Source organism: Galeopterus variegatus, unplaced genomic scaffold, assembly GCF_000696425.1.
Source record: "Galeopterus variegatus unplaced genomic scaffold, G_variegatus-3.0.2 Scaffold8772, whole genome shotgun sequence".
Classification (NCBI taxonomy): domain Eukaryota; kingdom Metazoa; phylum Chordata; class Mammalia; order Dermoptera; family Cynocephalidae; genus Galeopterus; species Galeopterus variegatus.
The window spans coordinates 57,390-74,430 of NW_007734883.1; the positions used below are offsets into that span (position 1 = coordinate 57,390).

At 38.0% G+C, this 17,041-nt stretch overlaps 2 protein-coding genes across 2 annotated transcripts in view; one reads left to right on the forward strand and one right to left on the reverse strand.

Moving 5' to 3' along the window:
* Positions 1-3,492: 3,492 nt before the first annotated feature.
* On the reverse strand, positions 3,493-4,504 carry LOC103608751 (olfactory receptor 10T2-like). The gene is given in 2 exon segments (XM_008593150.1): positions 3,493-3,816; positions 3,818-4,504. Coding segments are annotated over 2 exon segments (1,011 nt in total).
* A 2,840-nt stretch (positions 4,505-7,344) lies between these two features.
* LOC103608752 (olfactory receptor 478-like) overlaps positions 7,345-17,041 on the forward strand; it is a 13,906-nt gene continuing 4,209 nt past the window's right edge. Inside the window, exons 1-2 of the mRNA XM_008593151.1 lie at positions 7,345-7,366; positions 8,090-8,158. Coding sequence (XP_008591373.1) covers positions 7,345-7,366; positions 8,090-8,158 — 91 coding nt within the window. The remainder of the gene's footprint in view (positions 7,367-8,089; positions 8,159-17,041) is intronic.

Consider the following 17,041-nt stretch of genomic DNA (forward strand, 5'->3'; position numbering starts at 1 on the left):
TTTTGCCAGTGAGTTTTATTCTTTCCTGTGTTATTGTAATGATAGTTATCATTATTTTGCTTCCAGATATAGGACTCCCTTAAGGATTTCCTGGAGGGCTGTTCTAGTGGTGATGAATACCCCGTTTTTGTTTGTCTGGGAAAGACACTATTTCTCTTTCATTTCTGAGAATTTCTTTGAGAATATAATATTGTTGGCTGGTGGTTTTTTTCTTTTAATGCTTTGAATATATCATCACATTCTTTCTGGGCCTGTAAAGTTTCTGCTGAGAAAACTGGTGTTAGTCTAATGGGGATTCCCTTATAGGTAACTTGATACTTCTCTTGTGTGTTTTAGAATTCACTTTTGGTCTTTGACTTTTGAAAATTTACTACAATGTGTCTCTGAAAGGACTTTTTGGGGTTGAATCTGTTTGGGGATCTTTGAGCTTCTTGGGGCTGGAAGTCCATATCCCTGCAAATAGTTGGGAATTTTTCAGCTGTTATTTCATTAAATACATTTTCTTTTTTTTTTCCTTTTTGTCTTTTTTTTCGTGACCGGTAATGGGATCGCAACCCTCAGTGTTGCGCCTGCACCGCGACCGGCAATGGGATCGCAACCCTCGGTGTCACGCCCGCAATGCGCTCAACCAGTGAGTGGACTGGTCTCTATATGGGATCCGAACCCTCGGCGGCAGCGCCACCACACTCCCAAGCTCCACATTCTACCGAGTGTGCCACTGGGCCGGCCCATTAAATACATTTTCATTGCCTTTTCATTTCTATTTCTCTTCCAGAACGCTCATAATTCAGATACTTGTATGCTAAGTTGTCCCATAGATCTTGTAAACTTTATTTTTTTTAATTCTTTTTTCTTTTTTGTCCATCTGTATTATTTCAAAAAGCCTGACTTTGAGTTCAGAAATTCTTTATTCTGCTAGTTCTAGCCTGTTGCTTCAGCTCTTAGTTCTGTTTTTATTTTATTGAATGAATTCTTCAGTTCCAAGATTTCTGCTTGTTCCTTTCTAAAGATATCTGTCTCTTTGTTGAATTTCTCTTCTAGATCCTGGATTGTTTTTGTCATCTCACTGTGTTGTCTATATGAATTTTCTTGTATTTCATTGAATTTCCTTAACATTATTTGGAATTTTTTTCAGGTATTTTGTTTGGGGTCTGGTACTAGAGAACTATTGTATTCATTTAGGGGTGTGATATTTTCTTATTTTTTCATATTTATAACATCCTTAATTTGATGTCTCTTAGTTTTTCATATTTATAACATCCTTACCTTGATGTTTGTGTATCTGGTGGAACAGTTGCTTCTTCTAACGTTCTGGAGTAGCTTTTGAGTGGAGAGACTACCTACAGTCAATGTGCTATATTGGGACAATTGGGTAGAGTTTTTTAGGTTTGATTCTAGGTAGATGCAGTAGTGTGGTCTCTGTGCAATTACTTCAAATGTATTCAATGCTGGAGTTGTCTGTGAGTGCCAGTGTGGCCGAGGTGCCTGGGTGCTTGGCAGTTCATTTCAGAAATGGGTGACGCTGGATCACTAGGGTTGTTTGCAAGGTCTTGAGCTCTTGAGAGAAGTGCTGGGGCGCTCCTCGGCTTTAGTAGGTTATTCTGGGCAGGCTTACTGGCACCCTGGCCAGGATCCCATGTCCCTGATAGATGTACTGTGTTCTCTGCAGCTCCTCAGCTTAAATGGGCAACTCTGGCTGGGATTTCTAGGGGTTGAGATCAGGATCTTGGAGTTTCAGGGAGACAGTGAGGTGCTCAGCAGCTCCTCAGGTACAGTGGGTGAATCAGTGGAGTCACTGGGGTTTCAGTCTAGGCCATATACCCCCAAAAGAGGCATTGGAGTATTTTGCTGCTCTGCACCTGATATGGGCAACACTGGGTGAGGTTGCTGGGGCTATGGATTGGACTTTGTGCCCCAAAGAGAGATGCTGGTGCTCTGAACTTTTCACCATTGAAGTAGGCCACTCTAGATGAGGTCACTGGGTTTGTGGGTGGGGCCCTGCACTCTCAAGAGGGACACTAGGTTTCCTCTGCAGCACCACTGTTGGAGCGGGCACACTGGGCTAGGTGCTAGCAATTTTTAGTGGTACCTTTCACTCTAAAGAAGAATGTTGGGTCACTCTGCAGCTCCTCAGCTGGAGTATATCACTATGGGTAGATCTCTGGGGTCTCAGATGGGGCCCTGTGCCTCCAAGAGGGATTCTGGAGCTCTCTGTAGCTATTCAGTTGGAATGTCCACTCTAGGAAGGGTCGCTGTGGTCATAGGTGGGACCCTGTGCCCTCAAGAGAAATTTTGGGTCTCTCTGTGACTTCTCAACCAGAGTGGGCCACTCTGCATAAGGTTATTGTGGTCATTGATGGGAACTTGCATCCCCAAGAGAGATGCTAGAGTTTTCTGCAGTTGCTCAGCTGAAGTAGGCCACTCTGGGCAAGGCCACTGTGGTTGTAGGAACACCCCTGTGACCCCATGAGAAGCACTGGGTCACTCCTCAGCTCCTCAGCTGGGGTTAGCTGCCCTGAATAACGTAACTGAGGTTGTAGGCAAGCCACTATGCCCTTAAGAGAGATGCTGGGTCTTCTGCAGCCCCCCTGCTGAGGCAGGCATCCTTGGGAGGGCTCACTGGTGCTGCACTTGGGGGGGTGTGCTCCTGAGACTGGTATGCGGGTCCTCCACAGCCTCCCTGCTGAAGTGCATGGATCTTCTGTGGTCCGCTAAAGCCACAGCACAGCTCAGCGTGGCTGTGAGGTTTGCAAAGGTGTTTCACCAAAGAAGGTGGGATGCTGGCCTCAATCAGTTGGCTTTCTGGCTTTCAGAAAGTGCACACAGAAACTCTCTCTTTCCTTAGGGTGGCCCCCTCATTGCACTTGATCAACTGTTCCCAGGACACAGGATGATGTGTGGACTCAGGTGCAGGTGACTCATGTGATGATGGAGCCTCAGGGCTGTTGTACTGCTGGGGCTATTGGTCACTTGGCTGTTGGCCCAGATCCCAAAATGGCAATCAGTGCAGCAGACAGCAGCTCCCCACACCAGGAACGAGGCCTGCAAGGGCAGCACAACTCCCCTATGGTTTGGACTACTGGGACCAAGGTGTCATGCTCACTCACCTCCCTCCTGCAGGCAGAACCTCCTCCTGCGTTCTTGCTCTATCTCTTCCTTCTTTCATTCCCACCCTCCTTTTCTCCCTTTCTCTATCCCACCCTCTCTCCCTTGTTCCGTCCTTTTTTTCATTTCCTCTCATTCTTCCTTGCCTTTTTTCTCTCAGTATAATTTCTTTTTCCCTAAAAGCAACTGCTATCATAAAAATAAAATGTTCCCAAGCATTTTTAATATGTTTACTGCATGCATATGATTACACACACACACACACACACACACAGTATAACGTTTTAAAATATTTTAAAACTGCATCTTCTTTGTGGTAAGAAAATGGCAGGACATATTAGACAATTATACAATACTTTAATTGCTTTGCACACAAAGTGATGATTTTTATTGGAAGTACGCCACTTTTATTATCAATGCGAGGTCAGCTTTTTGAATGTTCAGGGCTCTTTTACTTGTAAACGGAGGGAGAAATCTAATAACACTGTCCAGTACTTTCCTCAGGGCTATTTGCATTTGTTTGTTTCTTAGACTGTAAACAATGGGGTTAAGCAGAGGTGTCAGAACTGTATATGTCACAGCCATCAGCATGTCTTCATGGGATGAATCACTGTTCTTGGGCCTCAGATAGACAAAGCAAGCAAATCCGTAGTGAATGAACACAACTGTGAGGTGGGAGGAACAAGTTGAGAAGGACTTATACCTCCCCTTTTGCAGAGGGCATCTTCACAACTGTGGACACAATGAAGACATAGGAAATCATAATTAAAATAAAGCTGCCCATCAGCACAGAGGCAGAGAGCACAAATATAGCCACTTTATGATGGGAAGTGTAATCACAAGCAAGGTCAGCCACAGGTGAGATGTCACAAAAGAAGTGCTGGATAGTGTTGGAGTCACAAAAGGACAAGTTAAATATAGTGGTGATGATGCACAGAGAAACCAGTAATCCAACCACACAAGAGGCCATCATGAGCTGAAAGCAGATCTTTCTTGTCATAAGAGTATAGTAGTGCAGTGGGCTGTGGATGGCAGTGTAATGGTCATAGGACATGGCTGCCATGATGGAACAGTTATTGGCTGCCAAGCCAAAGAAGAAAAACATCTGTGTGGCACACTCAGGAAGAGAAATGGTCTTGCTCTCTGATAGCAAGTCCACTAACATGCGGGGGATGATCACCATCGTGGTGCAGGTTTCTGAGAAGGACAGACCACAGAGGAAGAAGTACATGGGGGTGTGAAGGTTGTGGCTGAGCTTGATGGCCACCATTATGGACACATTTGCAGCTAGGATGGTCACATGGGAGAAGAACACTGCCACAAAGAGAAGACCATGTATGTCCGGGGAACTGGAAAATCCCCACAGAAGGAATGTGCTCACTGTGGTGTGATTGCCCATCTTCTTCATGATTATACTCACTTTCTACCAGTGGTGCAGAGGTGCACTTGGTCAAGACTCTGAGGTAATTGTAAAAAGTTCCTTATGCACTGATGTCACCTACACTTTAATTCAAAGCCCTGAACAAATGTAAGGCAACTCCTGGAGAACCCAAGAAAAGGACTTCAGTGTGCCTGGCAGAAGTCAAAGTCAGAATTCTGAGTGGTGAGGACAATGATTCTGGTGTGTGAATATATATAAACACCATAGAGTGTGCCCCAAATCTTCTTGGATTCTACTCTTTATCTCTCTTTCTCCATTCTGCCTCTGCAAGGGAAAGGTAAAATATAAATAAAAGTTCTTTGATTTCACCCATCAGATTTTGAAACGCCACATTTTAAAATGATTTTTGTGATCAAATAATACCCTGACACTCAGGAATGCTTCATAAACTGCTGATTAATCACAAAGTGAAGGCTGTGCAGGTCTGGGAACCTATAAAATCCCCACAGAAGGAATGTGAGATGGGGGCAGAAAGGTGATATGAAGACTATCCACAGAATTTTTATTTTAATTTCTGTCACTGTTAAAGGTGAATAGAAAAATATAGTATAAAGAAGCAGACATAGGAAATGAAGGGCTGAGAGAGAGAGAAACATTGGCTGGAAATAACTCTAAAGGATCCACAAAGACAAAAGACAAAACTATTATATTGTTAGTTGAAGATTTCCTGTCTTCTATTTGCACTGCAGTTGTGGACAAAGAATATAAGAGGGGTCAGGCCAGGTGACCTACTTAATACCTACAGTGTGCCAGACATTATGCTACTGTTAAACAGCGCTGTCTCATATGATCCTCACAAGTCTATGTGATGAATTTTTATTCTGATTTAACAAAGCATGAAGTTGAAGTAAAGGATGGTTGCATAACTTTCAGAAGCCATGAATTCATTCAACATATATTGACTAAATGTGAATAAAGGATGTACCAAGCCGTTCTATGCATGAGAAACACAGCAGCAACCAGACAGGCAGGATCTCTGTGATGTGAGAGTGCATAACTACTATTGTGTGTGGAGTGTGGAAAGGCCTCTCTCAGGCCACACACCTACACCCACCACAACTTCTTGGCATCTCTCCAGTGAAAGAAATCTCCAGGATAACAGGGCATGTGTAGATTGCATAATCTTTCTCAGTGATTTAGGTTGAGAAACTTTACCTTTTATGACACTTTCCTTTTCATATGTATTGATGGTAAATTCTGCTTTTCTCATACTATTCAAGTAGGGTAATGACAGAAGATATGTCAATGTGACATTATTTCCAATCTTCCCAGTGACCCAGGTGCCACTGGAGAACAAGATGTCTATAACATTGTATCAGCCCTTCTGTTCGTATTGACCAAGCAGATTATTTTCTTTCTACACCTGCTTTTGCCTTGAATTTGCCATCCTATTCCTTGTTTTCAGTTCTTCAAAGCTTCCTCGATGCAATTTTCTGGGTTTCCTCTCTACCAAAAGTAAGGAATTGATGACATTCTTAATTTCTGGATTATCTGTGCCATAGTTTCTTTAATACCTTCTAACAAGCTATAAACACAAGTACTTGACTATTAGAACATATAAGGTGATGTTCATTGTAAAGAGTTAAAAAAAAAAACCCCAAAAAACTCTAAAATTTCCACTTCTAAGGAAGGAGAAAGGAGAATCACCTTCCAGTGTCTTAAAATCATGAGGCAAATTAAGCTGTAGAAGAATTTACAGTCTCATAACTCAGGTATGGCTTTCTGCATGTCTTCCTGTGATTTCACAAATCTCATAATTCAGAGATAAATTTTAAGGCAACTTTTCTCTTTGAATGCCTGTGATGACTCCCCTCTGAATTTAACATCTTCTATACATAAAAGGTAGGGTCATCTTCATTCTTTACAGATGGGGCTCAGAATCATGAAGACTTTAATGAGAGTCCTGGAGCCATAGGAGACCATTATTATTTTAGTAATTCTAAATTTTGGCCATTTTTCAAGGTTCAAATGCCACCTCATTCATGAAGCCCCTTGTTTGTATAATGTATGAAAACTAAGACAGAAATCAGAGTCATTAAGCAGGAATCCTATATGGGGTATCAGAACCACAATGCGAACAGATTCGGTGTAGCTGTACATAACCATAACTTGGGACTTTTTGAAGCCAGGTAGACATTTTTGTGCTTTTCCTGGATCTCCCTTACCATGTCAGTGAACACATCTCCAGCTTCTTTAAGAGCTGGCTGCTAATGTTCATAGCCATATTCCTTTGAGAATTGCTCTTGGCCGAAGGGAACATAATTGATTGAAAATATCTGGGAGTGCATGCTCTCACATCCAGGCTGACCCACAGCCAACAACTGAATGATACAGTGATTTAAAAACAACCACAAAAATGCCCTATTGCTGCAAGGTAGGACCACTCTGAGGCGCCATTTGTGCTCCTGTGATCCCTGTGGGGTCACACTGCAACTACACTTTAGTGACTCCACATTTTTATCTGGTGTCTCCCCTTGCCCTGTCTTGCTTCTCTCTATCCTTATGGTTTTCTCCTGAGGTCACTCCTTCACCAAATCACTTGCCTAAGAATTGCTAAGACTCTGATTTTGGAGAACTTGTCGTAAATCAGAGCGTTAATGAATACACAGGAATAAGGACTGCATATACTTTATTATGTACACTCGAAATTAAAAAATAATGAAGTATAAACACCAGATTCTGATTGCTGACTCCGATTCCTTCTCACCGAGGGACTAGATATAAACCTTAAACCCCATTAGTCTATGGGACATATTGCACTGGCTCCTTTTGGTGCTGGGATTTTTGCTTCCCGCTAAATGGCCCTCTGTAAGTTAAAAAGTAAGTAAGTTAAAAAGTTAGTAAGTTAAAAAGTTATTAGAGCTTTTTAACATTATGTTTATTCAGAGTACAGTTAGTAAATTTTTAGTGGATATCATTGATTTTCTATTGATGTCTGATACAATCTGCCAAAGACAGATAGAGCTACATATTGCTGCCACGCTGAGTCTCTCTACTTTAAATCATTCGTCTATCTGTTTACTGTTATCTTCATCCTCTACTCTTTCAAATGCAATGTAAGTCAGCTCCAGGAACAGTGATAGAAATAAGAGTGTCATTTTCCTGCTAGAAAATAGAGCTTCAGACACTGCCACTCCTCTCCTCAATTATGAAAACATGTTCATGTTACATTTTTTAAATAAGACTTTTAACCATCTTCTTAGAACTAGTAACCTAGAGCATTAATCATATCGTTTATTCACTCATTCACTGATTCAGAAATTATATCGAGTACATCATATATGCCAGACACTGTCCTATGCTTTCAGAAATATAAGTGATAGTCAAAGATGTCTGCTTTCATGAAATATTTCTTCCAGCATCTTCAAAGCAGAATGAGAAGGGGCTATGGTCTAGCATTAACTTAATATGCCAAAAAAGAAAAGGAAAAAAGAATAATTTAATAATTGTGTCAAGCAGAGCAGTCACCAAGTAACAAATCATTTAAACTTCTACAAAACTTTAAAGGATTTTAACTTAAATCACTTAAACTTTCTATACTAGCTTCTAACAAGGAACAGAGAGATCAAAAACAGAGTTGTGGAGAAGAAAAAGTAGAGAGTCAAAAAATAAGTAAGTAAGGTGGGAGCAGGTATTATTTATTTAATTTTAAGGTCCACTTTCTTGAATGCAAAAATAATTCAATGTGATTGATGAAGTTGCTCCAAAAGAGAAAAAACGATTTTTATCTAATAGTAGTGTTTCTTGTTATTTATTTCAGTGACTTAAAAGAAGAGAGAACATTCCTATCACCTTCCAAAAATTCTTCATGTGCATTTGTAGTCCATGCTTCCCTCTGCCTCTGGCCCTAGGTAACTGCTGATCTGCTTCTTGACAATATAGATTAATTTATTTGCTTTTTCTAAAGTTTTATAACTTAGAATCTCATAGTATATACTCTGTTGGATCTGATTTCTCTCTCAACATAATTATTTTGAGATTCATTCATGTTGAATGTATTAGTAATTTGTTTCTTTTCGTTGCTGAGTAGTATTCTATTATATAGATATACCACTTTTTAATCTATTCCCCTCTTGGAGGACTTAGCAATGGTTTCCAGTTTGAGGCTTTTGTGAAAAAAGCTGTTGTCTATAAACATTGAAGTAGTTCATGCATGGATATATATATATGTTTTTACTTCTCTTAGGTTAATACAAAGAAGTGGTATGGTGGGTCATATACTAGGTATATGTTTACGTTTTTAAGAAACTGTCAAACAATTTTCCAAAATGGTTGTATGGTTGTACAGTATCATGTCTGAAGTTAAGATTTCTGTTTGCTCAAAAACCTTCCTAACATTTGGTATTATTCTTTAATTTTAGCCAACCTAATGGTTGTATGATGAGATATTTTTGTTGTAATTTGTATTTCCCTGAAGACTCCTGGTGTTAAGCATATTCCCATCTGTTTATTGACTATTTGTGTACCTCTTTTTTGAAGTACTTGTTCAAATATTTCCCCTATTAAAATTTAGGCATATTCTCTTCTTATTCAGTTCTAAGTATTCTTTATATACATTCCATATACAAGCCTGTTGTCATGTTTATGTACTGCAAATAATTTCTCTTTCTCTGTCCTGGGTTTTTTGTTTGTTTGTTTGTAGAGCACATGTTTTAAATTTTGATGAAGTGAATATGTAATTTTTATTTCATTTATGGTTTGTGCTTCTGTATCCAACCTAAGAAATATTTGCCTACTCTAAAGTTACAAAGATTTTCTCATATATTTGGCTCTAGAAATATTATAGTTTTTATTTTGCACTTATAAGTATGATACATTTTGAGTTAATTTTTGTGTATGGTATGAGGCAAGTGTCGCTGCTCATTTTTTTCCATACGTATATGTGGCTGTTCTTATAATACATGCTGAAAACCCTTTCCCCACTGAATTGCCTTTAACATTTTTACAAAATCAATTAGCAAATATATATCCAATATATTGGATTTATCCAATATACATTGTGGATCTAGTTTTGGATTGTCATTTCTGTTCCTCTGATCTGTTTGTCTATCATTTCACCAAAACCTCGCTATTTTGATTAATTTCGCATTATGGTAAGTCTTAGAGTTATCTAGTGCAAATCCTCCAACTTTGTTCTTAAGTTTCTTAAATTTCTTTTATGACTATGTCTGGTTAGCTTGCATATCCACATCGAATCACCTAGTCCATTAGACAAAAAGTACTTCTAGAATTTTAATCCATATCGTATTGAATTTATAGATCAGTATTTGGAGAATTGACACCTTAATGATATTGGGTGTCCCAATGCATGGACATGGTATATCTCTCTCCATTTATTTATTTATTTATTTATTTATTTATTTATTTATTTATTTATTTATTTATTTATTTATTTATTTATTTATTTATTTATTTATTTATTTATTTATTTATTTATTTATTTATTTATTTATTTATTTATTTATTTATTTATTTATTTATTTATTTATTTATTTATTTATTTATTTATTTATTTATTTATTTATTTATTTATTTATTTATTTATTTATTTATTTATTTATTTATTTATTTATTTATTTATTTATTTATTTATTTATTTATTTATTTATTTATTTATTTATTTATTTATTTATTTATCCTCGGTGTTGCGCCCGCACCTCGCTCAGCCAGTGAGCGGGAACCGGTCTGTATGTGGGATCCGAACCCTCGGCGGGAGCGCCACCGCACTCCCAAGCGGCGCACTGTAGCAGTGCGCCACCGGTCCGGCCCCTCTCTCCATTTATTTAGGTCTTTAATTCTTCTCCGCAGTGTTCTATAATTTTTAGTAAAGAGGTCTTGCAGAGCATTTAATAAATATATTATTAAATATTGAAGGTTTGTACATACTATAAGCATAATTTTTTGCTGTTTTAATTTTTTCATTGTTTGCTGCTTGTATATAAAAATAAAATTGCTAGCAAGATGGCAGAGTAGGAGATCTCAGCCTTTGTCCTCCATAAAGAATAGTAATTGGACAGCTATCCACAAACAAAAATAGCTCTGCGAGAGCTCAGGAGTACAGTTAAGAAAGCACAGCAACACAGTGTGACAAGCAAGCCAAGAATACCTACACAAAAGGGGGAGAAAGAACAGTTTCATTTTGCCTGCATCATCCCATTCCCCAGGCTGGCATCTCTTAGTGTCAAGAGGGAGGCCCCGGGCCAATGAGTTTCCCTCTCAGAAAAAAAGGAGAGTAGAGTGAATGACTGGTTTTCCCCCGCTTTCGGGGGCACTGCCTGAAAGACCTGCTTCATTTTTACCCCGCCTGGATTATTGGGGATACTGGCATAGATGAAACATCTGGAAATGGCTAGAAACATAGAAGACGGTCCAGACTATTAGTATCAGCCAGGTGACAGGTGCCACCTTGATCCTCAATGGTCAGCTCTGCAAAGGACCCAAGAGTCGTGACTCCTTCATGTCTTTCTTACTGATTTCTACTAAAAGAAGGGCTCTTGTATACCAGACTGTATCCCAGAGACTCTGTTTAGCTTATGTTCTCTTACGAGTATTCACCTAACTGTGGCGCTATTACCTTGTCTTTATACATCTAGTCTTGTGCTTATATTTGCTTTTAAGATTAATCACTTGTGAATTTATATTTGCATATACATTTATTTGTATGTAAATGATTAATAATAAAATTTTTATAAGAAAATGAAAAAGAAGTTTAACCATCAAAGTGGTAATATTTGTTGTGTGCAATTATAAATATCATAGGTAAGTATGCGTTTTGTTATGCAACTAAAACAATTTCTGAAAATGCTTATTAGGATACAGGCAAAAGGCAACTTACTTTTCTCATTGCTGCTCCTTCAAAAATCACTTTGTCAGTCACTACTTTACCTCTAAATGAAATTTGGGGCCTGTATTAATACATTTGTGTCACTTATACAGAATAACTGCATAATGTATAAATAAATAGGATTTATTCCTTACAGCTTCAGAGTCTGGGAAGCCCAAAGTCCAGGGAACACATCTGGCACAGGCTTTTTCCTGGTGGTTACTCTACAGCGATGCATTGTGAAATGACTGAGCAAGAGAGAGCTAAGCTTCTCACTTTCTTTCCTTTTAAAGCAATCAGAATCACACCCATTACCACCCATTAAACTATCAATGGATCAATCCATTCACAAGGGTAAGTACCTGCAATCTAATCACCTCTTGACAGCCCCACCTTTCAAATGCCATAATTGAATTTTCCACCCTCTTAACTCTGTTACAGTGAAAATTGGTTCAATGAGTTTGGAGGAACATTCAGTCCACAGCAGGGACTACCTTACAGTTTTGGTCCTTTTCAACTATTAACACACACTCTCATTTTTTCTGATATAAAGAATGTAGTCTAATATCAAAGTTTGAATCACTTCCCATTTGAAATTTCACCTTCCTAACCTGGCCAGTTAGCTCAGTTGGTTAGAATGTGGTATATCACCAAGGTCAATGGTTCAGTTCCCTGTACCAGCCAGCCACTAGAAACACACACACACACAAAAACTAAAAAAATAAAATAAAATATCACTTTCCTGCCCACCTCCCACTCCAATTTTTGTCTAACGCAACCTAGAAGCTTGCATTATGAAGAGAAGGCAGGAGTGTATGGCCAGCATCTCCAGAAATTCCTCCCATTGCCACTTCCCCTCCTGTACTCACTAGGCTGCTCCTGGCTCCTCCAGTACTAGAATTGAAGAAGGGACAAGAGGCAAGCAACTGCAAAGGCTGTACTTAAGGAGATCCAGCCATCTTCTCAATGTTAGGGGGTTTTTTTTTCAGGCATGTATCACATGCCAGTCCCTAACAATCTAGGACTTACACACCAACTCTGAGTGGTCCTCAGATACCTTTTTAATTGTCTTCTAATTGGGGATGGGAGTGTTTATGTCTTAGTTTGAATTCCCTGGAGGGCAGAGCCTGAGATAAGAATTTGGCTTCAGATACTTTATTTGAGAGATGATCCAAGGAAGTGGGCGTGAAGAAATATGGAGGGTGAGACAGGCAAGGAGGAAAAGTCAACAGAAGGAGCGTATGATGAAGGTCACTGCTATAGCAACAGTGGCTTGATTCCACTGGGACATGTGAGAAGCCCAGATATGACCTTCCAGAATTGTCTTTCTGAAGGATGAAAAAAGATGTTTACGTACTTAATTAAAGACTCCATTTGTTGGGGGTTACCCCTGGGGTTTTAACCATTTCTACATCTAGGATACTCTTGCATGTGGTCTTAGCAGGCTGCTGGTGACTTCTCATAAGGTTTTGGGCTTCAGAGAATGACTGGGACGTTAGAGTGGAAGTGGTAGTGGTTCTCACTGGAAGTGAGAGACTGATGATGTGAGTTAGAACCACTCACTTTATATGCACCTAAAATCATAATTAGAGCAAAGATATGTAATGTAGGTACCAAAAACATGCACCAAAAACTTCTAACTCCCACCACCTTACCCCATGGTGAGGGAAGAGAAAATGCCAGTCTAACAACTCACTGTGTAAATATTTTCACTCTAGAAATCATTTCTACTATTTATATATGTGTATGTGTATGTGTATATGTATATATATATATATATTATATATATATAAAATATATATGTGCGTTCTTCAAAGAAGTCATAGAAAGATTCACATTATCTTTTAATTCTATTTTTCAACTAACTTTTTGAAATATATATTCACATTCATATTGAAATTATTGAAATATATACATATATGTCCATATATGTACTTGAATTGCATAATAAATATTGTTAAACTAATCGTTGTTTTTGTCTTTTTGAAGGATAGGATGGGTTAGATCAAACTTAGCAAATTCTAATTTGCTGTGTTCTGCATGTATGCTATCTTAGGTCGATTTCTCCAGAAACAGAAACTGAGATGAGGATTTATTTTAAAGCAACTTATTAAAGAGGTGCTTCCAGGAGAAACAGTTAATAGAGTCAGGGAATCAAAACAAGGAAAGGGAGGAAAACAAATAAGGCTGCAATTTTAGGAGAAGTCCTGATTCTCAAGTGGATGCTATTTATAGAGTCATAATAATATAAACATTTATTTATTTTTATATTTTGAGGTCAGATACGAAGTTTATAAATTTAGCAAATTTTGGAGAGTTCAAGAGAAGTATAGGCAATCGGCTGTCTTTCACTTCATAAAAAGGGGATCATAAGATATTTTCTATAATTTAATTAAAATTAAACTAAAAAATGTGAAATATACATTACATAAAGTTTCAAAGTTTAACAAAATAGAAAATAAAAATATAATTATATTTAAAGGTGTCAAAGGTGTGTGTGTGTCTGAGTGTGCATGTGAACAGCACAATTGTGCAGATAATTGATAGATGAATATATAAAAGTTCTGAGTAAATAAAGAAAGGTATAAGCTGTAGAAATATAAATTTTAAAGCCCGAATTGTCTAATTGCCTTGATTAAAATTAAAGTAACAGAGAACATATATTATGAATAGCTGGAAACTTGAAAGATTAATAAACTGAATTTTTTAGTAACACAAGACTGAGATGACAGTTAACTAAGCTAGTAGCTATTACCGCTCATTACATATAAGGTATGAATAAAATGTTGGGAAAATATATTTGACCATTAATTAAAGAACGCGCCTCGCTCAGCCAGTGAGCGGGAACCGGTCTGTATGTGGGATCCGAACCCTCGGGCGGGAGCGCCGCCGCGCTTCCCAAGCGGCGCACTTATCCAGTGCGCCACCGGGCTGGCCCCCTATTGCCTCTTAACTATGAGAAATTATTAATTTTTAATATATCATTGTAATAGAATATTGAATTAAAATGTATTCTCTTTTTTGACATTTAATGTATTTGATATTGTTGATCTGACCTTGTTATAATAAATTCAACAAATAAAATCTGTTCATACACTTTTACATCTGGAAAAACCACTAGTTTTCTCCTCGTATCAATTATGTTTAAATTTAATAAATAGAGAAAATTTCAGAAACACAGAAATTCTGTATTTTTATCTCATAAAGCATTTTGTTTTTAAATGCTGAGGTATCTCAATCATGAAATAATTTAAAGCATCAAAAGTGGTTGCTTGCAGAGAGCAGGGCTTTGGATTTATAAAGCATGGGGCTCTGGACTATTATTTTCTCTTATGAGCCATTTCAATTAAGCACGTGCAATTCTTTTATAGTAATAAAAATGAATAAAATTAAATTGTTTTAATAGAATAACTCATCCTGGCTGTGGTATGAAAGGGCGATTATACATAGAAGGGAAATCAATTAGGATAGGTATTACAGTGGAGAGGTGAAGAGAAGTGGACAAGTTTTATAGGAATTTAGAATGAATTTTGATGGCATAGTTCACTGGTGAGCACAAGGGGAAATTAGAATTCTGAACACTGGCCTGGTGTTCTGCACCAGACTGTAGGCCTAGCTAGTTGTAGGCAGTAAGGCAGGGTATTGAGGTTTGAGAGTGGGGGCAAACTGTAAATCAGGGACTAGTTGGGAGCCAGTGGTCATCACTGAGGCACATAAACCTTGGTGACAGTAATAGTTCAGAGTACACATTCTAGCATTCAGTATGACATGAATTTTAAACATGGATTTAATTTTACCAGTTGAGTACATTGGGACAAGTAGGTTATACTAAGCCTCACTCTCCTATCTATAAAATTAGGAAAATATGAATATTTAGCTCACCAAATCATTGTGAGGATAAAGTGAGACAATATATATAAAGCTAAGCACAGAGCTTGGAGAACAGCAAGCTCTGAATGAAAGTTAGTACTATCACAGGTAAACCACTGCCATCAAGGGGAGCAATAGGAGGGAGAGAAAGGACTTTCTAATATTAGGATTAAGAAGAGAATTAGATTGAGTCTTCAGATTGGAGATCACTGTCTCTAATACTATCCATCGACTCATAGAAGCCACTAATTGGTAGTCATCCTTTTGAGGCACAGAGAACAAGAGATTGTTTCATCTGGAAGTCATCTAAACCTCTTTTTTACTTCACAGTTCTCTATCTATACAACTATAAGCATTTTTATTTTATATCTTTTGCTAGAAAAATGCTATGTACATGTCTTAAATAGCTGTGTTATTTAAATTCAATTTTATACGGCATCCCAGTCCAGATTCTCCGAGGTATTTAATGAAGTGTCTTACATCTATCACTAAAAAAATACTTAAAAATAAATACATGCTGAATAATTAAAGTTGTTTGTCATTTTATATTTGCAGTTTAGTATTCTTTAACCTGATATATCAAAGTAAACTTAGAACCAATATTTGCTATAATTTATTATATTATACTTCCAATAATTATCAAATGGAAATACATCAATATCTGCATTAAAAATTTATTGAGAATTGACAGATGCTTGAGAATTAGCTGTCTGTGTGGATTGAACTGCTCAATATTCACTTGAGAATGCGATAATGATCCCTTATGCTTTCGAATTCACATTTGAACCTCTACAGTCTTCAGAGATTTATCCCCAAAGGCAAACAATAACAAAAGATAGCACAGCTGCTACATAACCACAAGGACTTTGAATTTATTACTATAAGATGAGTGAATTCTTATTTAAAGAGGTAAGATTTTAACTTTTGTGAGTGAATCTAATATATCGATTTCCATTTACTGCTGGCAGACATGTGAGTACATGTGCTCATAAGCCACGGTTGAGAGAGGGCAGATGTAATCCAGCAGTCAGTCAGGAGGTAACTTCAGCTAAATTAAGGTTCCATGTCAATTTAGTGTGAATAAACAGGCATAATTCAATTTACCAAGGTTCCTCATTTATCCACTCATAATAACAGAAACTCATATCGTCTTTTTACACTAAATTCAGCACTCAGCCATCGTGCTAATCAATTCACTAGTTTTGAAATTCTTTGGGAACTTGCTGTTGGTAAATATCAAAGACATACTTTGTTTACTGGATTGAATGCTCTAGCATCACAGACAGCTAGACGCTTTGGACAAAGACAGGGATATAAAGCCAGAAAAGTTGGAGAAGAGGGTTGCCGGAGACCTGCTCCAGTCGAGTTGTGGGTACCTGAAAAGGGAGAGGGAGGGTCGGCGAAAATAAAAAAACACAGACAGAGACCTCAGTGCATCAGTATGCATGTTTTCTCTCTGCGGCTGTCAGCGTGTTGCAGCTGGAGCACAGTAGAGCATGAGACAATGCCTTTTATTTAGTTTTTTCTCTGCAGGGGTTTTTTGGCTACTATTTTTTATTACATCAGCAAGCTTAATAATTCAAAAAGGACAGGGGAAGCCAGCTTTTTTCCTTCATTAGCACGTCTCAGTTTTTTTCCTTCGTTAGCACGTCTCAGGTGATAAGTTCGTGCTTCCTCCTTTTGGTATCAGGTTATCAGATTGGGACCATGTTCTCATTGTCCGGAAGTTAACCTGTGACCTTTTCTAGTTGGCAAGCTGTGGTTAATATCTACCCTATTAACAGGGTGGGACTATTGCAGTT